General features: G+C 43.6%; 1 protein-coding gene across 3 annotated transcripts in view; it reads left to right on the top strand.

The window, feature by feature from the left end:
* The first annotated feature begins 581 nt into the window (after positions 1-581).
* rapgef1b (Rap guanine nucleotide exchange factor (GEF) 1b) overlaps positions 582-27,608 on the top strand; it is a 48,316-nt gene continuing 21,289 nt past the window's right edge. For all 3 annotated transcript variants that reach the window (XM_056579003.1, XM_056579006.1, XM_056579007.1), the window contains exons 1-3: positions 582-868; positions 23,023-23,168; positions 24,913-25,091. In XM_056579003.1, the coding sequence (XP_056434978.1) occupies positions 841-868; positions 23,023-23,168; positions 24,913-25,091 (353 nt within the window). In that variant the 5' untranslated portion in view covers positions 582-840. The remainder of the gene's footprint in view (positions 869-23,022; positions 23,169-24,912; positions 25,092-27,608) is intronic.

The raw sequence follows: 27,608 nt of genomic DNA, 5'->3' as shown, positions 1-27,608 counted from the left end.
CTTGGTAGAGGTACAAGGCTGGGGTGGATGTAGTGTGGCCTAGTGGAAGTACAGGGCTTGGGGTGGCTGTACGGTCTGTGGCCTGGGTGGAAGTACGGGGCTGGGGTGGAGGTAGTGTGGTACTAAACTGTATAACAGTGATATTTGGGAGTATCTCGTTCGGGTGCTGCACCTTAGACGGTCCCTGAACATTCGTCTCAAAGCCGGCTGTACATAACAATGTTATTTCTCCACCTCGGTAGATGGCTTGTTTTGGTTAGGATTATGTTGTAGCTCTTTGTTAACCTACGGTAGTTACAAGGAATCCTTTTTGTCAACGTTTCGCCCATGGTTTAAAACCTATTTCAAAGGCAAAACCCCCACCAAGACCCTTAGGGGGCTCCGTACGAGGCGTTTAAATAATACAATATTGATACACTCATGTGTGACATAATTATTATTATTGTGGTCTTGCCGTCTCTGACGCACACAGCGCATGCGCATGTGGACTGGTATTGAAACCCTACCCCTCCATCCCATTATGGCGACAACACGAAGTAGCCCATTCCTCCCGCCAGGAGGCGCTGTTGTACCGGGCCGTGCTACCCTGGCCGACCGGGTTCAAGTCTCGGTTCTAGTAGTGAGAGTATTCAGAGAAATCACCCCGAGACGGACTTGGTCACATTTTCCCAGGATCAATGAGTGTCGCCCCGCAAACCGACTCCCTCCGTTCCGGTACCCTTTTCTCATGGACCGATACCGTCTAGGATGAGGGACTAGTCACGGGGATAACACGGAGGATCTGGAGCTGGGCAGCCGACCGCTGAACTGCGAGTGGAATCACAGCTGCTGGCTGCGAAGATGTCGGGGAAAATAGAGAGCAAGCAAGGTAGGTCCTGGTCCGCCGCCCGCCCGTTATCCCCGGTGGGACGGGTCCTCCGCCCGGTCTTCCGCCCGGTCCCGGGTCAGACCGTTACCACCGGGGGGACGGGAGATGGAGCTTCAGTTAGATCACAACCAGACGACGTGTCCGTACCTCAGGGCGACTGTTCTGATCTGTATGTGTGATCTCTACCCGACAAATGGTCTCTGGGCTGTTGACGTTGATCTCTGACTGTAACCAGCTCAACACTGGCTGGTTATCTAACCCTGATTCAAACTAATGAAGGTCTAATGTTTTAAACACAAGCTGAGCGGTGAATTGTGATATAAACATTTTACCCACTTCCCCAGCATTCATCTGCTTTTAGCTTGCTTTAAATAAATTAATTTGCCCTCTTACAATGTTTCTGGATGATAGTCTGAAGAATAAGTAAGTCCTGCTCTATTCCCATTTCCTAATGGTGGTAGACTGGTGCTAATGGTGGTGAACTGATGCGGTCCGGATCACCACGTAAACACTCGTTTACTAAAGGCTCCCAACGCCTGAAAGGAAGCATACCGTTAACACAGAGGGTCACCTAGTAACGGCGGTTAGCACCAGCTAACGGTTAGCACTGGACCAGCTCACGCTTAGCACTGGACGAGCCAACGGTTAGCACTGGACCAGCTAACGGTTAGCACTGGACCAGCTAACGGTTAGCACTGGACCAGCTAATGGTGCTGCTAGCTAGCACGGCTGCCACTCCACCAGAGTTCTGACGCGTTCACGCCCAAGGAGTTGATGCGTGCGTGTATTAATTTCAGATTTGTGCACGTGGCATCATTGTGAAGTGTTTGTCATTCGTTTAGTATTTTTGGATGGACGTGATTTGTCGTTCACCCTGAAACCAGGGAATGATGGTTAAGTGGCTAAGGCAGAATTCATTAAATGAGGGGTGGAAACAAGAGGGTGGCCTGGGTTTACGTTCAGAGGGAAACTTTATCCTGGCCAGCTATACTTCCCACCCCACCAGCTGTCTCTCCGCTTCGCTTCACAGTCCTGGGTCGGACACACACACACACACACACACACACACACACACACACACACACACACACACACACACACACACACACACACACACACACACACACACACACACACACACACACACACACACACACACACACACACACACACACACACACACACACACACACACACACACACACACACAGAGAGAGAGAGATGCCCTTGCACGCGGGAAGGGAGTGTCATCCACGCCATCCAAGTCATTCTTCTCTAGGTAGACAGAAGTTTCCGATGTGTGCGTCTGTGCTGACAGATGATAGTCCAAAATCAGTATTGTTAACCAATATTCTTATCCGCAATTATCAAGTTGTAAGACCCCTATATTTGCCTGAATAAATATTTTCCTAGTTATGGTCTTGTGAGTTGACAAGTGTGTTAAGGCTGGAAAACATACGACTAGTCTGTATAGTTGGATGCATCCCTTGATCCTCTCCATAACTGATGAGTTGCATGAATGCATATTCTTCAGATAAGTAATCACGGTTGAAAGGCTCCCATTCATTTTTGTTTCTAGTTGAATTCAAAACGGACAGTCTTGGGGTAACTCACACACAGCTCAATTGTTTAAACTCTCAAGACCAATATGAAGTGGCAACTGAAACATGGAAAGACATTTTTATTCTATAATATCAACTTTGTTTATTGATATAGACTTCAACTAGTGAGGATCTTCTTGCTAATGACCGTACTATCTGCCTTGGCCAAAGTTACTGCAGATTTGTCATAATGGTTAGTCATTTAAAATACCTGGCTGTAAGCATGCTGCCTCATAAGCCTACCTCCTGGCCTGCCTCACCACCTCATTCATTGTCTTTATAAGGAGTAAACTGGCTCACAGTATCTCTGCAATGGATGCTATTCTCCAGGATGCCATTTTTATCTGACTAGTAGATGGACACACACACACACACACACACACACACACACACACACACACACACACACACACACACACACACACACACACACACACACACACACACACACACACACACACACACAGAGAGAGAGAGTACTCCATCACTGAGATGGTTGCAATTTTGTGCCTGTGGTGGTCTTACTCGAATGCTAACAACAACAGCAGGAAGCCAATCTCACATCCCAGCACTTCCTTCCATAGTGGGAAAATGAACTGGGTGGAGAATGTTTGAAGTGCGAGGCATTAGTGTGTATTTGGCTGAACTGTGTTTGTTCAGCCTTTTAGTTTAGAATAATTGGCGTATTTTTTTTCATAATTAGCAGTATAATAATTGATATCTGAATTATAATGATAAACTATTGTATTGTTTGTATTGGTATTATTTGCAAAACGCTGTACCCCAAGTAACACAAAGATATAAGCCTTAATCTAAAACCAGGTAAAACATTGCTCCAAACAGATCCTGATCGGTTGAAGACAGGTGGAGCATCTAGGTGTACAGTATTATTTGTCTTTTTAACATATTTTATCTATTTTCAAAAGGTGATATGAAAGATCATTTGACACGTTTGTGAAAAAAAAAAATTGCAAACAGGTTCATTCCGAGCTTGTAGGTTTTTATTTCATTGATTCTGTGCCTTACTTGGTTCACAGGCTTTTTTAATCAACGCCCTCAACCCGGTCACAGTCATATTGACCCTAGTGGTTGAACCCGTTTGTATTGGTTGCCATGTTGAGAAATAAGCACAAGCATCTATATTTAGCCTGACTGCCCTCCTAACAGACGACAGACGTCAGACATCAATGGAAGTCCCTGGTAAAAAAACGGAACTGATCCGTCAGCGTCCTGATTTAGCCTCCTTAACCCCAGCACATCTTTGTGAGTCTGCATAGCTGTTTGCCTCTAGACAACTTCTAAAATCTGACAATCTGGTTTGTTACTTTAGCATTCCGAGTGTTGGTGCTGAAGTGAAATTCCCTGCACCTTCTGTTTGGTCAATTGTTCCCTGCAGGGTTTCAGAACTAGACTAGGGATGCAAACAATTAATCGATTATCGATTAATTGTCGATAAGAGATTACTCGATTAAAATAAATTACTTGCAATTAATCGCATTTTAACCCGTAATTCCCCAACCGTCCACGTGAGGGCGCACTTGACGCCAGACGTACTTGACGCACACGCGGGAACACAAGCGGGAACACAAGCAAAGCAGGGCCGTGTTCCAATACCCGTACTTCCATGAGTATACTTAAAGGAAGTATACTATCCGCACTGGCTACTACGTACATTTTTCAGATGCGAGCGCTGTTCCAAATCGAGTACTCCGTGGTGCACTAACCAGAAATTACGATCACGACTGCCGCCGTGGCTCCTCCCCCGCAATAAACATCCCGCTTTGAACGGTGAACTCTTTACGCCTAGCAGCTATAAAAAGCTATAAAAACTATAAAAACTACAAAATGACTATATTAATGCAGGCTATGTGGAAAATGCGCCGACTTTGGCTCAGCCTGGCTCCGCCTCTTCTGCTACGTAGCTAAGAAGGCTGCCGTTGAGTACGGGGTGTGTCCTTCGATCCACACTTCACGATTAGCCCGTTTTGAGTACGGCATCCGGGTCCTTGAAGTATACTTCTTTTCGCCGGATCTGAATTGGAGTACTGCGTACTCAAATTTTGGCTAGTAAGTACGGACAGTACGGGTATTGGAACACGGCAGGACGGAGTGCAGTATGGAGCCACTTTAAGTTGGTTAATGACGACAAAGACGCCAAATGCACAATATGTGGAAGTATTCTAAAGTACAACAACTAAACGACTTTGTTGAATTACCACCTAAATGTGTCACATTCAGAAGGAAATTCAGCTTCTCAGAAGAATTGCCGCTTATCAATTAATCGATCATCGATCGATAAGATGAAACAACTATCGATTAATGAATTACTCGATAATTTGCATCCCTAAACTAGACAGCATCTCCCTTCAAGTTGTCTATAAGTAGCACACCTGCATACCTGGGGTCCTTGTCACTTTTTTAATTGGTGCTGTCATGTGATTACAACAACATGGTTTCTCAGTGGATTATGGCTTCATTACTGGTGAGGGATTCCACTGTTACGTGGGCAGGCTTTGGGACTACACTCATAACTGGTGAGGGATTCCACTGTTACGTGGGCAGGCATTGGGACTACACTCATTAGTTGTGAGGGATTCCACTGTTACGTGGGCAGGCTTTGGGACTACACTCATTACTGGTGAGGGATTCCACTGTTACGTCGGCAGGCTTTGGGACTACACTCATTAGTGGTGAGGGATTGCACTGTTACATGGGCAGGCATTGGGACTACACTCATTAGTGGTGAGGGATTCCACTGTTACGTGGGCAGGCTTTGGGACTACACTCATTAGTGGTGAGGGATTCCACTGTTACATGGGCAGGCTTTGGGACTACACTCATTAGTGGTGAGGGATTCCACTGTTACGTGGGCAGGCTTTGGGACTACACTCATTAGTTGTGAGGGATTCCACTGTTACATGGGCAGGCATTGGCTGTTTGGGCTTGACACGCTGTAATCTTGAGCATTTCACTCTGCAGGCTCGCAGTTTCCATATAGGTTTTCCTGTGTTGTAATTAGTTGTGTTTGGGGTGAATAGGGAAGAGTGAAGAGGAAGGTATTGCGGCGAAGAGATGTCAGTATTTCTACATTGAAGCGGTGAAGTGTTGATCTTGGATGATACAAAGAATACAAAAAATGCAGTCCGACTCCACTTTAAAATAAAAGTCTTTCAGCTGCAATGGTGTGTAAAGCAAGAGAAACCTTTTAGTTTATTGTGAGGTATCCATCCTCTCTTAAGCACTGCTTATACATTGCTTTTTGCCTCTTGCGGTCGCTCGGTTGGTCTTAACCCAAGCATGTTTTATCTTGTTCGTGACGACATTTGCGACAACTTCACTTCGGAACCACTGCCCAGGATTACATTGCAAAAAAATGGCCGTTGCTATTTGTGTCCTGTTGGTAGGCTATATTGGATCATTCCTCTTTCATTGTACTCAGTGTTAGTCATGTTACAGGATCATGAGGACCCTCCAGTGTGTGTGCCTGACAATGGAAAAATTTAAATGACTGGTCTTTCAATCAAGCCATCATTAAACATTGGTTCCACCAAGGAAGGGAATAACAATACGGAGTCATCCATCAATAGCTGTTGGACGCTTGGAGCCGCCCTGCCGTCCGGGTCTCCTTGAAGCATCAGCTGTGGGGACGCAAGCCTCTGGCATGGGAAACCTGGGCTTGAGGAGGCAGGTGGTGGTGGGGGACACTGCCTCCTCTCTACAGGAGGATCAGGATGAGGATTCAGGTAAAGACAACAGAAATACGCAGCTGGTTTCATGAAACTCTAGCATGTGGTTGTGTTGCCAATGTATTACCCACAAAAGTCTAAGGTTCAGTTTTTAAAACAGTCGAGATCTGTGACTGGGAGAAATGTATGAATTGAGGATGTTGACAATAGGAACAAAAATAATTCACATTTAGACTTAAATTTCAAGTTAGTAAAATAATATTTGGCAAATGTTGTGTGCTTACACAATTATAAAGCAATTGGATTACTTTTAACCAAATTGATTTAGATATTCAAAGACACTCCAGTGTTCTTTGGTAATGGTTTATTGTTTCATAGGTTGTTACCAGCCTGGCCCTTTCATATGAAGCATAATAGACTCTCAGCCAGAATAAAATGCAGGGGACATTCCTTGCAGTTCTTTTTGTGTCGTGTGGCTTTTCAAGGGTGCTTATTTGCTTTGCTCAAGACTTGGGTGGACCCAGCCAGAAGAAGATGTCCATAGGCCTTGCCACACCACCTTCCCACATGCAGCACTGCCTGTGTTCCCACCTCTAACGCATGCACACTGGATTTAATATATTTCCTAACAGTGTGTGCTTTGCATTCATGTTATCGACCACCATCAACAATGTTGGGCAATGAGGTATCAGTTAGTAACGCTTTGAGAGGGTTTTTACCAGGACCCTCTCTAGTGTAGGGGCGTTATGAATAATTTAAGTAAGTTAACTTCTTCTTTGTGAAAGGGAATCTAAAAACCTGTTCAGCCAGTGTCAAGGCATAATTAAAGTAGTTTAGTAGATTATGCAACCAGATAAAGCTCTGTTTATTTGAAAACACACTTGGCTAATCCTAGTAAATCAGCATAGGAAGATGTCTGCATGGGTATCAGGTATTTTAGTTGGTATACCATGGTCAATCCAGTCTTAATGGGTGTGTGAAGCCTGGCTCTTCATAAGGAATTAACAGTACTAAATGTTTTGTACTGTTTTATAGTAAGGTATAGAAAGGATGGTTTTGTTGGTACAACACCCATCCTGTCCAGTGTAGAAAATGTGATTGACAAAAAGCTGTTAATACTAACATTGTAAATAACTAGGCATTCAATTCAAGCCTATGTGGTAAGATTGATAAGGATTTTAAGAATAGAATGGATCTGGTTTTAAAAATATGAGGCTTGAAGTTTAGGCAAGAAGGAAGGTGTAAATAACATAGGGAAATGGTCTGGTGTATAGGAACATACTTTAAAACTGTATCCCTTTTTATTTTATGTACTGCATGATGTCAAACTCTCTTCCACCTCCCTTCTGTGTTGTTCCAAGCCCACACCCAAGACTAGAGTCAAGGAGAAGCTGGCAGCAACATCATGCTTTGCAGAATGTTGTCTTTAGGCTAATTATAAAAAATGCCCTCTAGTCAACATTTATGTCTGTTTCTCTAATAATACTTGTCACTCATTTAATTGTGTCATTTAGACCATTCTAGCCAGGATTACTACAAAATACAAGTTGGATATTAAAGTCTGTGTGATCCGTATTGATAATATGGCACTATTAGATTTCCATTACTGATCATTGACTGGACATGAATTTAGATACATATTCTATTCATATTTTACTATGCTAATTTTCCTTTAAAAAATCACGTTTGCTCTTGATAGCTTATTTTTTTAAATAATATATAATCCGCTTGTTGTTGGAGAGGAAGATTCATGAGGCAAAGCTGGAACTCAGAACATATGGGGAGCTGACCTGCACCAAAGAGAGGTAACTTCACTATGACAGTGGAAGACTGTGCAGGCAGTCGGGGTGTTGGGGGTCGTGCTGGAGAATCCAACTCATCTGCTGTTACAACAAACCAGGAGGAGCACTGGTGCTCTGCTCCAGTGGGACTGTCTTTGCCTGACCCACTTCTTAACATTCTTCCATTCCTCCACCCCAGGATTAGGAAATCTTTAGTCATACTTTGAACACCGGAAAAGGGAGTTTGGTAGTTACGTCATCATTTCCAAAAATGTTGGACATAATGCAAACGGTACTAGGAATGTATTTTGAATACCAGGGGCAACGGATAAAATATCTGAGATTTGTGTGTGTAAAATGGTTCAGATATGTGTTATCTCTTGTATAGTTTAAATAGCAAAAATGATATTTGAAGCCGGATGCTCAAAGCTCAATAGCACAATAACAAGCAGTAGAGAGTAGAGAGTATGAGTCTAAGAGTGACCATTGCAATGCCTCTAGCAGTACCCCTAGCGCTACCAGACCTTAAACTCTTCACTCTACATCATAGATTCTGCCTTGTGCTGGCGGTTCAGTGGGGGAGTCTCCCATCCCCGCTGAATGGATCGGAGATATATCTACACGGGGTGTGTTTGTGAACCCAGCCCTGTCCACTCGCTGCACCCAGAATGTCAAGAGGGATAACAAGTAGCCCCACTGTTCAGACAAGTGCAGCATTGTACGCCACTCTACTGTGGAGAGAGTGGTACCACTCCTCTTAGTCCTTAATACCATCTCCACCACAATAACACTACTGCTAACTCTTATCTCCCCCCTTCAGTCTGTAGCTCTGTATGTCTTGTACTGGAAGCCCTCAGTGCTGCTGTTGGTTCCCTCCCGACTGTTTGTCCGACGTGAGTAGACGGGTATCATCTCTTATCTGGAGAGCGTTAGGGCTGTTTAACTCTCTGAAGCGCCAGCTGTTGACTGACTACCGCATTCATCCCATGGAAGACCATTTGCTTTATTTGCTATGTTTTAGCTTTGCGGCTCCACAACGTTAGTTACTGACAGTAAGCATGCACATGTATATCACTTTTTTGTGCTCTCAATGGTTTTGACCTCTGTTGGACCCTGCTGCCTGTTCTCTTGTCTGGTCCTGTCTGCTGGAACAGTTCAGTAGAAAATACATGCTTTCATTTTAAATGCTACAAACGCAAATTAATTGCAGTCGACAGAAGGTCATTGTGTGTGTGTGTGTGTGTGTGTGTGTGTGTGTGTGTGTGTGTGTGTGTGTGTGTGTGTGTGTGTGTGTGTGTGTGTGTGTGTGTGTGTGTGTGTGTGTGTGTGTGTGTGTGTGTGTGTGTGTGTCTGGCCGTGTTGAGGTGAGTCAGCGTGCAGTGGAGCTGCAGTATCAGGTGGTGTACCAACAACTATCTTGAGTGTCAAGGGGAACGACACACCACTCAAAGTTTCTGTGTGTGGCCGCGTTACATGTGACTTATGACTGTGCAAAACAATGTAAAATGTTTCCCTTCCCTTATCAACCTTTGCTGCCCTGAGCCTCACGGTCAAATCACATTTCTGCATGATTCTGCACACACAGACGTACAAAGAGCCACGTTACTACTCTGAGACCACCCGGCCCTCTGCCGGTCGCTGACCTGCCATATGTGAAGAAGCACAGTCTTTTTAGAGCTTTACCATGAGGCCTTCTCTGCAGCGGAACGTGTTATCGCTGATTGGTCGGATTGGGATCAGGCACAATGGTTTGTTTTTCAATAGACCGACACGAGAATAAAATGGATGCACTCGGCAAAATCAAAACACTGTATTTTCGGTGTTCTGCAGTGCATTTGAATTATTCTGCAACATATTTTTCAAATGGATGAATTGCTTATTCAACATTTTTTCAGTGAAGATTTAATCAGTGATGATTGCGACCTAGCAACATGGTTTCAGAGCCCTGTCGCGTACGTGTCTATCAAATCAAAGCACGGCAGCAACGTGACGTCCACCTAGATTAAAGACCCCTGATTGGTGAATTGACGAGCGGGGCTCTATGCCACACCTAAGCTTTGATTCTTCTAAATTAAATTGTGCAGTTCAAATCGTGCAATTCCAATAGTTCCCAATACACCAAAGGAGGGTGACTTTATTTTGCAATTATTAGAAATAGATGTTGCACACATCGACTGTTTAGTCGGTTGATAAATCCCCCTACTAGTGTACGCTTGGTATACCGAGACACTGCGTGAGTTGCGCAGATGCATGAATGGAAATCTCTGCAACAATCCTGCAGACAAGGCCTTGAGCCTCAGTGTAACATTTCCTGTGCTTCCCGTACGATAGAAGATAAGTGTTAAAGGTCATACTTAAATAAACACTAATGGGAATTTGGCAACTTTTGTTGGGGAAATGTTTGCTCAATGTTTTATTGGCTGTTGTTTTTACATTGTTTTAATTGTTTCTTTCTAATGATCGTGGCTTCATAAATCTCCATGGTCTGATCAAGAGAGACGAAGCCAAGGATCCTTTTTCCTTTCCGTCTTCTTCCTTTCTTTTGTTATTCCAGTTGTTTACATCCATGGCCTGTGGCATCCTCTCTGCTCGTCTTGTCTTGTAGATCAATAGTATGAATAGTGTTTTTGTGTAAGCATTTGTTGTCTGCCCTCCCAAATCCCTTCTTGTGTGTTTTTTGAGCCATCCTCAGGCCTAGCTCTTTGGCCCTCTGCTACTGCTCCACTTAACTGTTGTGCCCAGTGCTCCCATTACCTTTCACCCATTACCATCTCCCATGCCCAAGATTACATTGACATATGAATGCACTGCTTCCTCCGACTGCCCCTTCTGAATGCTGTGGATTGTTGTATAGTCCCATTAAGGCCAAACTTTTGCAAGAATTTGACTGAGACCAATGTTGCGCTTTTGAGGTTAAAAGGTTTTAACCAAAATATTTCCTGCACAAAGTAATATGCACAGGCTTTCATTAAACCGTATGACAGTTTCCCTTAGATACACCTTCAATTTCACCGCTGAAATGTTTTCTTTAAATGGCAGCATGGCTTCTTTTTTTATGTAGTCAAGGTGATGCCTGATTACATTTTTATCTTCTGTATATTGTATCACCGCAGGCTGAACAGGTGTTGGGCTTGGGCGGTATCACGGTATACCGGGGTATTAAGAAATACTGAAGGTATGATATTTAATACGTCAGAAATAACACCTCTTTTTATTTATATTTTTTCTGATGCATTATTAATATTTTATTTACAGCGGCAGGCCCAGGATGCCCTTCTGGACGTTCAGGAGGTTTCCTGGTGGGCTGGTCCCCTTTCAAATGTATTTTGGGCCGCTTGGGTAAAAAAAAAAAGAAGATACTTTGACCATTATTTTATCGATAGTATGTTACTACCGGAATTCCAGATGACCACCAGAGGCGGTGCTTTGGGCACAACAGGTCTGACACTCTTTCTGCACCCCCTGGAGAACCTGGGGGATTGAAAGCAGACCACTCCTGAGTCCTGACCCATCTGCGTGCAAGCGCAAACACACCTGGCTCGCTGACAAGGCATGGAGTTCACCGACCCGTTTTGCGGTCGCAATGGCAAGGAGGAATGCCGTCTTCATGGACAAGCCGCGTCAGGTCTGCCTGACTTAGTGGCTCACATGGGGCTAGACATAAGGACCTCAGAGCTACTTGCAACTCCCATGATGTTGCCCTCAGGGATCGTGGCGGTTGTAGCCTCTGGGCTCCCTTCAGAAACTGCCTGACTCTAGGTAGTGGGACCCTAGCATCTGGTTATCCACCCTTGCATGTGTGGCCGAGATCGCAGCCATATAAACGCGCAGGTGGTCTGCTATTCCCAGTTGCTCAGGTACTGTTGAGAAAAGCGTCCGACGACAGGCTTTTCGGCTCTTCAACTTCAGTACCTACCCCCCCTGCCACTAAGGGCCCTGGGGGGGGGCGGCGGCTGGGCCCCGGACATCTTGGCACCTGAAATGACGCCCGTGGCGCAGTGCTATGGCGCTGGTCAACCTGTGGTGAGGAGTGTTGGCCCATCGATTGTCCACCTGAACGTGGTTGAGAGCTATTGGCATGGGGTACCGCAGAATGAAGCCGGAATGAAGCAGAGAATATTTGGTAGCCTCCGAGCAGCAGTCCAGCTTGTCTGATGCTTCTGGTTAACCCGATAGACATGAAGAGGACAGGATTGAGGGGACAGGTAGAGAGGACTTATATTTTAATGATTTGATAGAAGATAATCCACACATAGAACTGACATGATGAATTGAAATGATCCCAAATATGTAATTGGTTAACATTGCATGTTTTATATATCTTACTATTATAATAGCAGGCCTGTCGCACAAGGTACTCAAGTGCGCATGTGCCAAGCGTGAACGCATATATACACCGCAAGCATGCACATGCGTACAAACATACACGGAAACGCACACACTACACACTCATGCGCACACACTACGCACGCACGCATGCACGCGCGCACACACACACACACGTAGGTGGTAAGACGTTTAATGGCTCCGTCATTGGCACACGAGCAGGTAAGAACACACACGCACGCGCACACACCGCAGCGATACTCGCCCAGGTAAGACGTTATGTTTTTAAACATAACGGCTCTGCCATCGACACACTCGCAGGTTAGAACACACACGCACGCCCACACACCTCAGCGACACTCACCCAGGTAAGACATTATGTTTTTAAACACGTCGACAAACTCTGTCTATAGACTAGAAATTGGGATAAAATAAGGGAAGAGACAATTTCTCACCACGACAAGCAACGGCCGGTCGTTCATTTTGTTACATAAAAATTATGATGATTTACAATGATGATTATTATTTTTCAACTAACCAAAAGTAGGTGCCTTGCATTTTAAAATGTCAATGCACTTTTCAGCCCTGAATAAAAGTAAAAGCTATTTAATAATTGATTTGCATGCATAGTATACTACACATTCCATTGAACAGTTACTATCAATTGACACATTTTATAATGTAATCAAATGCTCACACACACTAGCTGATTTCAGACATACGTGTAAGTCCTGATATTCTCCTGATGGGCCGTATGTGTGAACAACATATCCTGAAAATCTCCTGAATAATACTACCCCTGAGGTAGTATTTTCTCTGTAGTAATTGTAAATTACCTTATGTGTGAATGAGGAGTAGAAAGTCTGTATTTCTCAAACCACTTCAGTAGGCGTGTTGATGAGGGTTCTGCATGTCATTGAGTGCCCCCCTAAAGGATATTCAGCCTGTTGCCTTTTGTTCGCTGAATGGTTAAAAAATATTTAAATGTTGGCACTGCTTTTAAGAGTCATTTGTGGTGAACGAATGTTATACGTTGTAAAATTATAGGCAAAATGTTATTATATTACTCGCTCAGAAATTGTTACATTATCGACTGGGGTTTCCACATTATTGCTATGGGTTTAATGCAAATAGAGGTTGCAAAAACTCTAGTATAATTGATAGTTAAAGTACATTTTTTCATAGAAACTGATCCTTGAGGTCGATTTTTTTATTTGCCAAATGTTGATCCAATATACAATAAAAAGGGATAGTAAGGGTTATGCGCTGTTCGAAAGACAGGGCCCACTTTTCTTCTCTGAAGGAATTGGGCCCGTATAGGCCTGAAAATCCTGGGCTAAAAATGGGTCCCGCTCCGGCCCGCCCTGTACAGCAGTGTAGCACGGGGAACATAAGACTTGATCACCGGTAGGTGTCCAGTGTGTCTAGAGATTCATTTAAAACTTGATCACCGGTAGGAGACCAGAGTGCCTGGAGATTAACTAAAGTCTTGATCGCGGTAGTAGTCAAGTTGGCAAATTGCATATTTGACACACGGCATTGTATGCCAGACAATGTCATACATACAACAATGACTTCTATCACCAGCAGCTCAGCTTTAGTTTTTGTATTACTGTCCATTTTTATAATATAATCAGAACGTCATTGCCTTGTTATGTATTCCAAATGTCATATGTCATTCCAAAATGATGACCAGCTCTTGTCTTGCATCAGGCAATACTGGAGCAGCTCTTGAGATGTCCCTAAATCAAACCTCCTGCTTGTTCTCATCTCTTCTATTTCGTCTCCCGCACTTCATTTTCTCATTGCTCGTTTTTACTTTGCATAAATAAATAAAAGGAGTAATTGTTTGCGATTAATTACTGGTTAATTATATACGAGTAGTATGAGTGTGAGCCACTAGTAGCTCTTAACACTCTTTGAACCAAAAATAACACATTCAATAGACTCCATATCCAGTTCACCACGGTGCATATCTTTGCCGTTATATATAGAAAAGATCTCTGTCCTGGTTTTGTCAACAGACTTAAAACAATGCGAGCCATTTAAGATGACAAGAAGGGTTGGCCTACATATTTGATCAGACATTCTTTAAAACTTCATTGTCACACCATACAGCACACATACAAAACTGAAAAGGTACTGTAACCGTACTTGTTTCCTTGGTCCGTCAAAGTCTTCACTTGGCAGACCAAATGTCTCCCCCAGGCCATGACCACTACCATTAGTGACAAAGACACATGTATGACAGGGGTCAAGGGAAGAAGGGATTGATGTTAAGGTGGGACAGCTCTGCAGGGATGGCTTCTTCTAGACTTCATAGCTGAACAGAGAAGGCATTGAGGCACGGCAGTTGTAAATGTTTATATGGCCACCACACAATGCACAAGCCTATTTGGCCCCACCCTCGTACCCAACACCAACATCCGGGGCTCTAGTCAGGAATTAGACCATCCCACTGTTTGATATGGGTCAAACGTCCAGTTCATGGAAACAAAGCGCTAATCTGATTATCTCTAGATGCACAATATCACAGATGATGATGGGACATTTTTACTATTACGTAGTATTCCCAAAATGTAATTATAGCTGATCATTTGATGGCACTGTTGCTTCCATTGAACTAACCAAAAGGGTTTCACAAGCGCTGCACGCTGTGGTAGTGGTCAGGAAGTCCAACTCCTGCCCTGAGTAGAGCCGCGCAGCGTGGGCGGAGTTGATAAGGGAGCAAACATAATACTATAATGCAATAATCATGAGTGAAGCTTGGTCACAAACTATAGGTTATTCACTTTTCGATGATCTTATCGGTTATGGATCATGAGAGGCGTGTTATTATCGGTTATTGAACAATTATTTGTGTGCATCCTAATTGTCCTGGAGTATGAACTGGATGGGGGTTTTCTGGAGTATAGCTTAGACTGGATGGGGTTCTCCTGGAGTATAGCTGCACACTGGATGGGGTTGAATCTGAATACAACGTCAGACCGGCAAGAGTAAATATAGAAGCATGGTTGAGTGTTTGGTTCATTCTATTGTTTCACATTCATATAAATATGTGGCTAGTAAGCTTATGCTTGTGTATTTAGGCTATGTTGTGCGTATTGACCCTACACAAATTAATTATATAGTAATTGTAGTTAATTTGTTCTGTGTTGAAGACCAAACAAATAAAGACTCACTGATTTGTGAGTCATTTTAATAATGTTTATACCAAGAGTATGCTTAAAGCTATTCTAAGCTATTTCAGCAGGATCTGTTACACAACTAATATGGACAGACTTCACAAGCAATATCACAAAGTAATAATTTACTTTTAATTATTAAATGTTTGAAGAATAATTATTTGCCATCACATGAATGATGATGTCTACTCTAAATACGAAAAATAATAAAGGGCCCTGTTGCCATTCCGGAGAATCCTCAACAGTATTCCAGCATAGGGAGTCCGATTTGGACCAGCCTTGGCACCTCTACACAACATCAATACACACGCATGGCTAACCATGTCATCATTCCAGTGGTTATGGATCTTGTGTTGTGTCCGATTAGGGTTCTGAGCCATGATCACATGTGTTCTTGGGGGCCGCTCTGTCTATGCCCAATGAGAGCCTGCAACGTGCCCCCATCACCATATTAATACAACTGCTCTGACCCTGGGCTGAGCAGGAAGGCTTTACTAGTCATTTACCAACGCCAAACACACTCATGCATACGTGTGTTTTCTCAGACACAATGTTAGGCCTGATTGATGTGGACGGTCGATGACTTTGACATAGGGTGGAAAAATCGAACATCCATATTCTCAACTGTAAACTATAGCAGGGGTCAGCAGACAGTAAATTTGCAGTTTCTTTTTTTCAAAATGATTTGATGGCTGGGCCAGTACATAGAGGCAAAAGCTAAGTTCCAATTACCCACAGGAATTGATGGTCCACACCACAACCATATCAATAAAACATCTATGGTTTTAATACAAACATAATCTCGGAGACCTAAAAAAGAGGTGATCTTTGATAATGTATGTAAGTAAGTGCTGATATTATCCCATCTTGGCTTCTTGCTTTATAGCGCTATGGTTGGATTTTATTCTAGCACTCAACATTGAGTTTACTCTGAACAGGTCCAACTGCCATGTTCTTGTTCTTTACTGGAATTAAGTAGGAATTACAAATATTTGTTTTGGAGCGTGAAGCTCGATAGTAGCAGTAGTACAGCCATCAGAGGCTACCCTAAAGCCTTTAAGACCCTTATTGTTGTGAGTCTTTTGTGAGTTGTTTCGTTTGCTATTCATGTTCCTCCTGATCTCTGAACTGTTGTGGAATAAGGCAGATAATAGGATTTTGAAGTCGACATAGTGTCTATCTTCTCCTCGAGGGTTGACCTAGTCACCCGGCACTCAAGTCGAATCACCTCATTCTCTTAGTCTTGGCTTTCATTGGTGGTGGCCACTGGCCAGCATGAACGATACACAACACAAACAACTCTTTGTCATCTTTACTGTAACACGGTTCCATAATAGGCACCTGAGGCAGTGTTCAACAAGTAGAGATGTGTTCGATCTTCACAATAAAAGATCAAGGATTGCTATTTTCATGAATAACAGTGCAGCCTTTAAAACCTATTAATCGTTCCTGCCGACTGCCACTGGACTTCACCTTGGAGAGTTTGCCGTCTACTAACATCCTCTACCAAACGGCGACCAGAACTCTGTTTAGCTGTTGGTGTCATCCCCACCATCTTGATGCTTAGTTACACCAGCCCTTCTTACTCATTGAACATGTTTCCTTCACACACTTCTATGCTCTCATATGATAGATGTATACAGTGACGGCTGGTGATCAAAAATGTTGGTGGGGCACAGTAATAGACAGGGGGTCTTGGGGTCTGGGGGTCTGAGGTTTAAAAAAAAAATATATATATATATATATATACATAGATTTGATTTCCTGTATTCTGGTGCATTTTGGGGATGGCCACTACCTATTTACCTACTATTCATTCAGATTCATAGCCTACATCCTGACTTGCAGGGCCTGGACAAGCTTACACTGCGTGCATATACAGACCTACTTTATGTCTATTCCACCAGCCATTGCTATTTGACTCATTGTGGTTATTCTGATATTGAGACAAATCATGTTTACCGGTACTGTCCTATAGCGTCCATTTTTTGTGAGTCTCAATGTCTACTTCAAATGCAGTTAGAAATATGGGACAGTTGCTTCATTTTGTTTATATGCTACAGGCCGAAAGACTAAATTAATATGTAACTTACTTGCTCCTTTTTGGTATAACATTGCTAGGGGAGTCCAATTCCTCCACTGAAAAGGGTGGAAAGTGCTCACAACTCTCTGCTAGTTAGCGATATATCTCTTCTCTACACATAGTTGTGTTGCGTGGATGCTGCTGAGGGAGGTAGCCTATTTGATTGATTCGCTGAATTGTCAAATCATGTGGTGATAACAAAAAAGAAAAGCGATACCATTGGCCTGGGGCGCACACTGGTGCGACCCGAGGGCAAATTTTCTTGCTCCAATGAAAAGCTGTCTCTGCTTGATAGACAGCAAAAAGTTAGCAAGCTTAATTGACTTCAACGTGGCCGGCGCCCCTGACTTGGAGGAGGGATTTATTTCGAATGACCAATAACTAGCCTAGCCCAAATCATTGACGGTCAGACGCTTTAAATGGTTGCTGGCAGTGATGAGTATATCACACAATTAAACGAGGATAAACGCTATGTATTTTAGTTGATATATTTCGTATTGATAATAGTTGATTAATAGTTGGCAGATATATTCAAGTGAATAATTCACGGAGGGGCGGCGCCCTAGCGCACTCTATTAACCCAACGCCAATGGATATTTATATGCTACACCAATTCCTCAATCCCCCTTTTATGTAAATCTTTTGTTTTAATGGTCCTTTTGCTCATGCGTTTGTGCTTGCAAAACACACACTAAAGCTGCACACAAGTATGTGAGCAGCTTTAGTATAGCATCATACGCATATGACTACTTTGCATCATCTGCATTGAAAAGCACGATAAATACTGCTCATTACGCTTGTTGAATGTAATGTAGAAAGTGCTGCCCAGTGCTTGACAGGGCAGCACATCTTTTGTGCTTCGTATTGGCCTACTCTCCAAATATGGCTGTGTAGCACAAGCATTGATAAGAGTTGACTCCGTGGTTGCCCACACACGCACACACAGCCCTTACTTTGGAAAGTTCAGCAGGAGGTGACAGCTGTGTGTTATACTAAGCCCCAGCCCTCTCCCCATATATCTCTGTCTCTACGGGCTCCTGGCCGTACCCTGCCCTCTGATCTGAACCAGAGCCAGGTTCACTGGGCAGACCTGGACCAGCTGCGGTTTAACTGGACTCCCTGATCCTCCAGACCTTAACCTCACAATACGATCTGCATGCATTTATATCGGCATTATCAGTAAATCTGCATCATTGCGTCATATTGAACTAGGCATAAAGGCACAGTCAATCATTCTTATTTTTTACCTATTTTCTCGTATTACCAGAGTTTTCTGCTCTCAACGATTAACATTATTTCCTATACTATGAATCCATGAGATTTTTGTGGCAAATGTCGAAATTGTGCTTGAGGTACACTTTTGGGAAGAAGTAGCTGGTTCATAGTTATAAACTCCTGAAGTAGAAGTTAATCAGCAATTATACAGGGCTTCAATTTTCACTGTAAATCAAGGACTTTAGCCAGGGGACAGGCATAAAAAATACTACTTGAGGTCAAATAATCTGAAAACTGCACCAAATGAAACCGAATTGCTGTTCAATTAATGATTTCCTAAAGTATAATATTAATCCTCAGCAACATTGTTATGATCAGATGGGTTATCGGCACACCAGGCTATTAACAAAACAAAGTCTGTCATTTTCGCTTTATTTCTAGAAATGAGCTTATGTATTTATGGATCAGATTAAAATGCTCCATGGAGCTGTGTGCGAGAGAGCTCTCCAGAGCTTTGTTGTTTCGACAGCACTAGACTCCTTTTTATAAAGGAACCCAAGGCAATGCGCAGCATTAAAAGTGTTTAAACTATTAAATACTTCTAATGACTTGCTCCCTCCCGCCTGTGGTTTCACGCTGCATAGTTAAAAGGAAACCCCTGTGATGCAACACGCTTTTCCTTATTTGGTCATTTTTCCTCCCTTACTGAGCTCACCGTACTTGTGACTGTGGACTGTAAAGTGGAGTGGTAACTCTACAAAAGTTTATCATTCAGAATGTGCCTGAATGTTTGCGTAATGGCAATGCCTACAGCTAGGCCCCAACCCACTGACGAACCCATGTTCATGTGTAGACGCACAACAACACTTACTGGGGCCGTGGCCAGCTGAATAGTGTGTTTTGACTAACTGTGGGCTGTGTCTCTCTCTCTCTCTGTGTGTCTGCGTGTCTCTTGCCATGACTAGTTGCATTGAGTCATTGAGTTATTGCTTACCCATTGCAAAGAAATGAGCTCACTTTCCGAATCCTACCGTGGCGTGGGCCACTGAAGGCAGGCCGTCTAAAGGAGGGAGGTGGACTGGCCGGCTCTCTTAGAGACTGGATTGACACGGGAGGGGAACTGCGAAGACACACTTTAACATATGTATGACCAGCCTCTCTCGTTGTCTCTCACACTCATAAACCTTCCTTCACTCACTAGCTGCTGTCGCTTGCCTGCTCTCCCCTGGGTCAGGTAGCATTGTAAAAATGTTATTTCCAGAATAACTAAACATTAGGGTGACTAACGCTTCCATAAACACACAGAACAGGAGAGCGAGTATAGAACAACAAACCGCAGAACCGAGGCGGGTGTGTGTGCTGGTACGACTGATCTCCAATGAATCTGTTGGAGGATGGTGTGATGTACGATGCATCAGCTGTATCGATCTGCGGGTTGGCTCTCTGCCGATGTCACTGATGCTTAGCCTCCGGCCATGGAAACTAAGCCTGCTCTCGACTCTGCAGTGTATTTCCTGTTTGTTGATTTGGAGGGGATGGTGGATTTGGTATTATTGGATGTTGGGAGCCAGCTCTGTCCGCGCCCTCTGTACTAATGCTCGTGCAGTAGAGCCTAACAGGGTCAGAGGGTGTACGGGGCTTATTGGACTGCGATTGTTGAATATATGCGGAAGCACGCGCAGGAACAGCTTTTGATCAACTTGACGTGTTTAGCCACATAGTGGAGGAGACGAGCCAACGCCACCTCCATGCCTACTGCGCCAGGTATTTGTAGCCCTAGGGTGTTGTAAATAACATGTCGAGTCGACGCTGCCGATGTTTCTCGATGTGTCTGCAATCACTCTGGCAGGTCGCTGGCTAGATACTAAAAAGAAGAGCCTTATTCTAAAATGTATTCTACAGCTCTGAGGAAAGGATGGCTGCATGTCTTCCTCCATGCTCCATGTGTTGGTAATTCCCAGCTCTTTTCAGTCCTCTTATCCTTTTTGTCCCTCCTTGGATACAGTCTGTTGATGGGTTGGGACTGAGGGTTTCTTATGATGTTGCAGGCTGATTCAATGAACAAATCTGTGCTTCACTCAAATAAACGTACCCAAAAAACCCTTAATGAACAGTTTGAAGTCAAAAGAGAGTGTCGTGAATAAAAAGCATGCAGTGATAATATGCAAATTATAGGCTGCTTAATCATGACCAACCAGTGGTACTATAATAGTTAGTGGTTGGTGATAGCTAACAAACCCTAACCCCTTGATACGGCTAAAGGTGCATCAATGGTTGGTTCATATACTGCAGACCCTGCTGATGACATATTGTAAAACAAACTGCAGCACAAATCACACCCTGTGTTTATCCTTAATGGAACCAGAACTGCAAACAATAAATTGCAGCTAACACAAGTAGAACAATGCACCCATCAGCCTTTCCTTTTGAAAAGATGATGTATAGACTCTTCACTTCTTCCTGTGACATCAGCCGTCAGAGCAAACTGTGCATACTGGCTTAAGGCAGAAAGTAGAGATAATAAAGTAGCCATAATTAAGTGCTTTGTTTTAAAGCCCAACAGGTTCCGGTGGGGAGAGGATGTTTATCTTATTGCTGGAAGAGGATGTTTTAATATTTCCTGAAAAGAGCAGAATCTCTGCCTTCTCAGGTTATTTCTAAACAAGCCACTATTATGGAAGAAACAAAAGCTTAAGGTTTGGGGTAAAAATTGATTAAGGCAGCAAGTAAAAATAATAAAAAAAACTATTTTACCAGCTATTCTAGCTGGAATTAAATGTATTTATATTTTATTTTAGTGGATAGTATTGTGGCAAACAGCCGCACCATATAAGTCTGATTAAAAGATGTAATGGAGGTTTACACACCGCTGTGATTTAAGTTGGGCTATATTCGCTTGCAAAACAAAAAGGCTTGTTGAAAAGGCATCGTAGAAATGTATAATCAATGCATTTGTGAGATATGCGTGAATCATTTTCAAGACTAATTTGAAATATATCTGCTCTCTTTGAGCTATTGAGATTAGGAAGCAAAAAGGGGCCCTATAAAGTTATGAGCATCCAATCCAGATACGGACTGACGTACAAGTTGGCCCAAACGATTCGTTCATCACTAGTAGCCATGTTGCAAAGGAGATGCAAATCCCAGAGGCGCGGGGATGGTGCGCCCCAGTCAAACCGTTTTTTTAGTCTGGCCAGTATAGTATAATGGAAAAACAAGACATATCATTCTAGCTATATGTGTACTTTATTGCTTAATTTATTTGAAACAAATCTTTGGGTTGAATTTCCTAAATAACTAAGGTGAGATGTGACAATAAATTGCTTAATGAATTGACAACTTAAAATTCTATCAGGCAACAATTCTGGCTGGTTAGTTACATTACAACATTAATTGTGATGAAAGTTATTAAATAAAGTTAAATAATAAGGCCCTTTGTGCTATTTAGGGCTGACTTCACAATAGAGCCATAACTTTGCCATGCAAAGGGTTAAACGAATCTCTCTGACGATGCAAATCAGAAGTTGATGAAAGGTTCATGGTTGTTGGGTGCCTGATGTCGACAGTCGAATGACTTTGACCGGCATCCTGCACAGAAGGCAAAGATTTGTCTTTAGCCTCTGCAGGCCTTCGAAAGTCTTGAAGGATTTTGAGGGATGATGAGGATTAGAAATGCAAAAACGAAGAACACTGGATGAGCCCAAATGTAAGACACATGGGCTAAAATGGGCTGTTTTTAGTAGCACGTTGAGTAGGCCCCTATGATGGGTCTTTGATTAGATACACTTTAATCCCAAACCATCCCTGTAGATGCAGAGGTACGGGTCATTGAGGGATGAACCGTCTTGTTCATGGCTGTCTGCGAACTGCAGACACCGGGAAACCAACCAGTGAACTTGTCTGGTGTGTCTCATCTGGTGTCTCGGCTGGTTATGTGTTTACTCGCTCCTGTGCAGAGCATTTATCTCTGCAGCCGTTGTGCGAAGCTCAGGGGGAATGATAATGGAAGAGGTAGCAGACAATGAAGAATGGGTTCTTCTTTCATATCTTATTTTAATAGTGTGCTATTAATTTGAAATAACGGATGCAAAATTATTTCACAAAAATAATTGATTTGATTGATATTGGAAGGGATTATCGTCCATGAATTATGAATGTAATGTATCCTCTGGTATTTCTTACTGCTTGTCCACCCTCTGTGTCTGTATTTGCGTTATTGATCAATCCTGGAACCTTTAGTCATCCCTTGTTCCTTTTGTGCTTCCTCTTCTCCCCAGACTCCCAGCGGTCCCACCTCTCCTCCTTCACCATGAAGCTGATGGACAAGTTCCACTCTCCCAAAATCAAGAGGACCCCGTCCAAGAAGGGCAAGCTGCTGCAGCCCGAGCCAGCGGTCAAGAGTGCAGAGAAACCTGTCAACAAGGTATTAAAAGGCCTGTATTTGAGTGTGCTTTGCGTCGTGTGTGTATAACATGGTTTAGTACTGTTAGTAGTACAGTACTTGGGGTACTGTGGGTAGAAGACCCAAATGTTCCCTGACTATTGTCAGCGTTTGTTTACCTTTTTAATAAAGGACGGTAGGTTTCCTGGCCTGTGCTTCGGGTAGGCTCTTACGCACGTGTGTGCGTGTGTGTGTGTGTCTGTGTGTGTCTGTCCCCTTCCTTGTTGGTTCCCACACTGTCACACAGGCATTGTGACCGCTGGCCGTATGAGACGGCAGGTGGCCGGACACATGACACCAATGGAACCTGGAGGTTTTGTGAATGGACTGTTGCTGTTGCTTTTAGTTGTTGCTTTAAAGCCCTTGCTACAGTGTGACCATCTCCTGAGCCTATGGAGAAGACACTGCCCGCTTAAAGGCTCCTGGTGCAGTAAACGTGTGGTTCTGTGTCACGCTACTTGGTGAATAGATGATTAATGGATAGTGGGATGAGAAGTTGGGGCTCATTCAGACCAAATAAGGCTTTGCAGCAATTAGCGCAGACTGCTGCGGTGGTGAGGGGGTGTCACTTCATGGCCTGTGTGTTCGACGTCATGTTGTGAACTACAACCCCCCCCTCATGCGTTGTACAGCTCTGGAGAGGAGGACACGTCCGCCATCCGCCTCTCGTCTAACAAGGTTGTCATTCCCGTGGGGGGAGACTTCCGGTCTTAACGCCGGCTGACGTGATTGGCCACCGCAGCGTGACTTCGGGTTGCGTTTCTCCAGAAGTTGATTCTGTTTAAACTTTCCGTCGCAGGCCAAATGCGAATTATTTTTTTTCCGAACCCCAGCGGCTTGCTTCGCCGCAGCTCGAACGCACAAACCCTCTCAGATGAGTGGGGTCAGCAGGGGTTTGAAGGCGCCCTTAGCATTAGCATGGAGCTCTGCTATTAAAGCATGCCTTCTACCATAATATCACTTTGTTAAGTTTTCCTCTGGAGCCATGCTTCGATCAGGCTGAAAGCAGCATGGTCTCCACCTCTGTTCATTTGAAGCTCTGATGGCATGGTGTGTGTTTCACCATTGTGACTGAATCAAGCTGCTTCATATCACCCAGAGTACACCTTGTTATCAAAGTGGAAAGCACTAGTTAGCATTCAAGGCATGTCCTGTCCTCGAGCCAAATCTCTGCGAGAAGAATATAAGGAATAAACACAATTTACAGCTCTGTGTTGGCCTGTATATGGCAATACTAATGCAAGATTCAACTATCTGTCCTATTGTGTTTGCTCGTCTATTTTTGGGTAGTAATTGTTTCTGCATTGTGCCAGGCCCAAGTGTATAATTCAAGTTGTCATAGGGGATAATGCGTTTGTCAAAGCTATTATGAAAATGCCCTTTGTATGGAAATGTGACCATAATTGACCTTCACGCGCTTCATTTTCAATATATTTTATTCTGTGTCTTACCCTTGTTACTTTAACTCTTTTGTGCTCATCATTACTACTGTGTGTATTTGTAGAACTTGGATGTCCCTCGTCTTGTTGGAATAAATTCCATGTACAGAAGGACAACGGTATGCTGCACAGGGTCACCAGATTGGGTGGGAAGTCTGGCCTATTCTGGCAACAGTGCACGTTCCATAACACAACACTGACCGTTCCAAAGGCTGTTGTGGAGCAGCCGGCCTGTGCACCTCTTCCCCAACAGGCCCTTCTGTGACGTGGAACCCTCTTCTTTGCAGAAGGTGAGCCGACTGGAGGAGCAGGAGAAGGACGTGGTGAGTGCCCTGCGCTACTTCAAGACCATCGTGGACAAGATGGTGGTGGAGAAGAAGGTGCTGGAGATGCTTCCCGGGTCGGCCAGCAAGGTCCTGGAGGCCATCCTGCCTCTGGTGCAGGCGGAGGCTCGGACTCAGCACAGGTGACCCTCTCCCCAGCTCCTTGTACTGTCTGACGCTGTGTTCAGTCAACCCTGTTCTTCTCCCTCCATCTCAAAGTCCCAGATAACATATGATCAAATCATAAAATGTTCCCAAATATACCAAGTTGGCGTTGATATTAACCGTAAAGGGAAGTTGAAGGGGATATTTAATTACATGCACGGTTATAAAGTGCTGCTCCAAAGCAGCCGCCTGTGCTCTTATCTCTCTAGGGTTGATGGGCGTGGCGGCAATATGATAATTAGCTTGTTTGTTTGTCATGCCTTGGTCAATCTGATGCAAACCCACTTGTTGCTCAAAGGTGTTGCTGAGGGCGAGGTTATTGGATTCATGGGGCTCTGCTCGCTGTTCTGGTCCCTCTGCTCTGTAGGCTTGGCTTCTGCATACTTACTAGAGACTGTTCATTCCAATTAAAGAGCAATATTCCCATTTCCATTGTGCACAAGCCAAAAAAAGCTGTTTTTATATCCCCTGTATTAGTTCAATTACCATGGAAGCATCTACTTACAAGTCTATTTTTATTTTAGGCTTATCAAGCACATTTGATCAGACTGCAAGTGAAGACCTTGACATTAAGCTTTCAGATTGACTCGCCCAATAGCAAAACATACTTTCCCAGAGTGGAAAATGTAGGCCTAGTATGAAAATGTATAAAACCAACAAGTATTTGTGGAATTATAATAAGCTAGCCCAACAGAAGGAACACTAGTGCCTCACAATTCATTAATTAATATATTCATACCTGGCCTACTACAGCAATCAGAATGACAACATTTATTTTTATAGATTTTTGGTGAATATTTCAAACTATTTATTGCATCCCGATTCGCTATAATGCAAAATGATCAGCAAATAATCACCTGTAGTAACAGCCCATCATTGGCAACTACTACAGCAATCAGAATGACAAAGGTTATTTTTATTGATTTGTGGTGATTTCTTTCCTGAAACATCTCCACGTGAAGTCTGTGGGGTGTCATTTCTAGACAGACCCTAAAACAGATACCAGCCGGAACGTAGATTTAAGTGCTGTTCTCCCACAGATATCGATAGCGACATGTCGTTTAGATTTTTGTCGATACGGTGTCCTTAACTGTCCTCAACATACTACACCCGTAATGTAGTGAAATTGTGTTGATGAATCCGATTGCTGGGTGGTCAAAACCGCAATCTGTTAACTTTACCCGCTGTCAAGACGGACCCACGGTAACATCCTTTACCTTTTTGTTTCATATCGCGCCTAAATTTCAGGTGTCATTATTTATTCATATGTTATGATTCTTATTCTCCTGTTTTACCGAAAACCAACACACAGCGCTGTAGAAAGTTCTGCTCCCACGATATAGGAGGACTACATGTCCCATTTAAACTGCCCGATCACAGAGATCCTCTGCCCCGGGCAAGCAGGCAACCGTTAATTTTGAGGCCTGTATTTATAACACCAACAATACCAGGAACCTGTATGCATCCTTTGTTTGAATGAGGTCTGAGAAGCTATTAAAGGGTGTGTGATGCAGGGTAAACCTACATCCAAGAGTCTCTTTCTCTACTTCCTCATTGTACTTTGACTCCCTAGTTGTGTGTGGAGTTGGTAGGGGGGACGTCATTTCTTGGAATTGGTCAGTCAGTGGGACAATGGAACTAGTAATGTCTTCTGACTGGCCAGCCTTTTGGTAGCACCATTGGTTTGGTGAGGTGACCATAAAATGTGATGAAATAATTCTTCCGTTTACCCCCAGATCCAGAGATTTATCGATTGATGCATAAATATAAAAAAATATTTTGACCATTTGTACTTAAAATCACGGATTTGGGTTATCTGGGAATTTATCTGATTTAACAGTTTCAGAAAAAACCCTAAAAAAATATATTTGATTATTATTAGAACCATTCTCCTTCCTAAAGGAAGGTATATACGACCTGAGTATGAAATATTTAAATTAAATGGTGCAAAATTAGATGTTATCTTTTGGTTTAGCAGCGACTATACACAGGTGAGATGTGATATGATAGGATCAGAGTAGACTCAACATCCAGGTAGTATTCCTGGAAGTGTCACACAGTGTAGTCGGGTATTTCCCCGGTTCAATGTTTAACCTGACTATACTGCTCTCACTCATTTGTTTGTCTTACACTTCTTCCTCACCATGTAGTAGAATGCACTGACTTGGTTGATTGGACTCTAACTCCCTCGCTCTCCCACGCCCTCGCTCTCTCCCTCTCCGTGCTCTCCCTCTGACTCGCCCTCGCACACGCTCACGTTCTCGCTCCCTCACTCGCTCCCTCTCGCTCCCTCTCGCTCTCTCTTTCTCTGTCTGAGTTTGGACGTGTTGGAACCTCTCTCCCTTTTCTTCCCTTTTGTCTCTGCAACGTCAATCAGTGCCTTCTCTGGCATGCAGGCCAGAGATGTGGGTGTGTTTGTGGGTGTGCTTCCTCTGTCCTGTATTTAGCAGTGGTTGATGTAGCAGGGTTGAAGTGCGACTACAGTGGTTGAGAGG

The sequence above is a fragment of the Gadus chalcogrammus genome, chromosome 19 (genome assembly GCF_026213295.1).
Source record: "Gadus chalcogrammus isolate NIFS_2021 chromosome 19, NIFS_Gcha_1.0, whole genome shotgun sequence".
NCBI classification, from domain to species: Eukaryota; Metazoa; Chordata; class Actinopteri; order Gadiformes; family Gadidae; genus Gadus; species Gadus chalcogrammus.
This window is presented reverse-complemented; position numbering and strand designations above follow the sequence as displayed.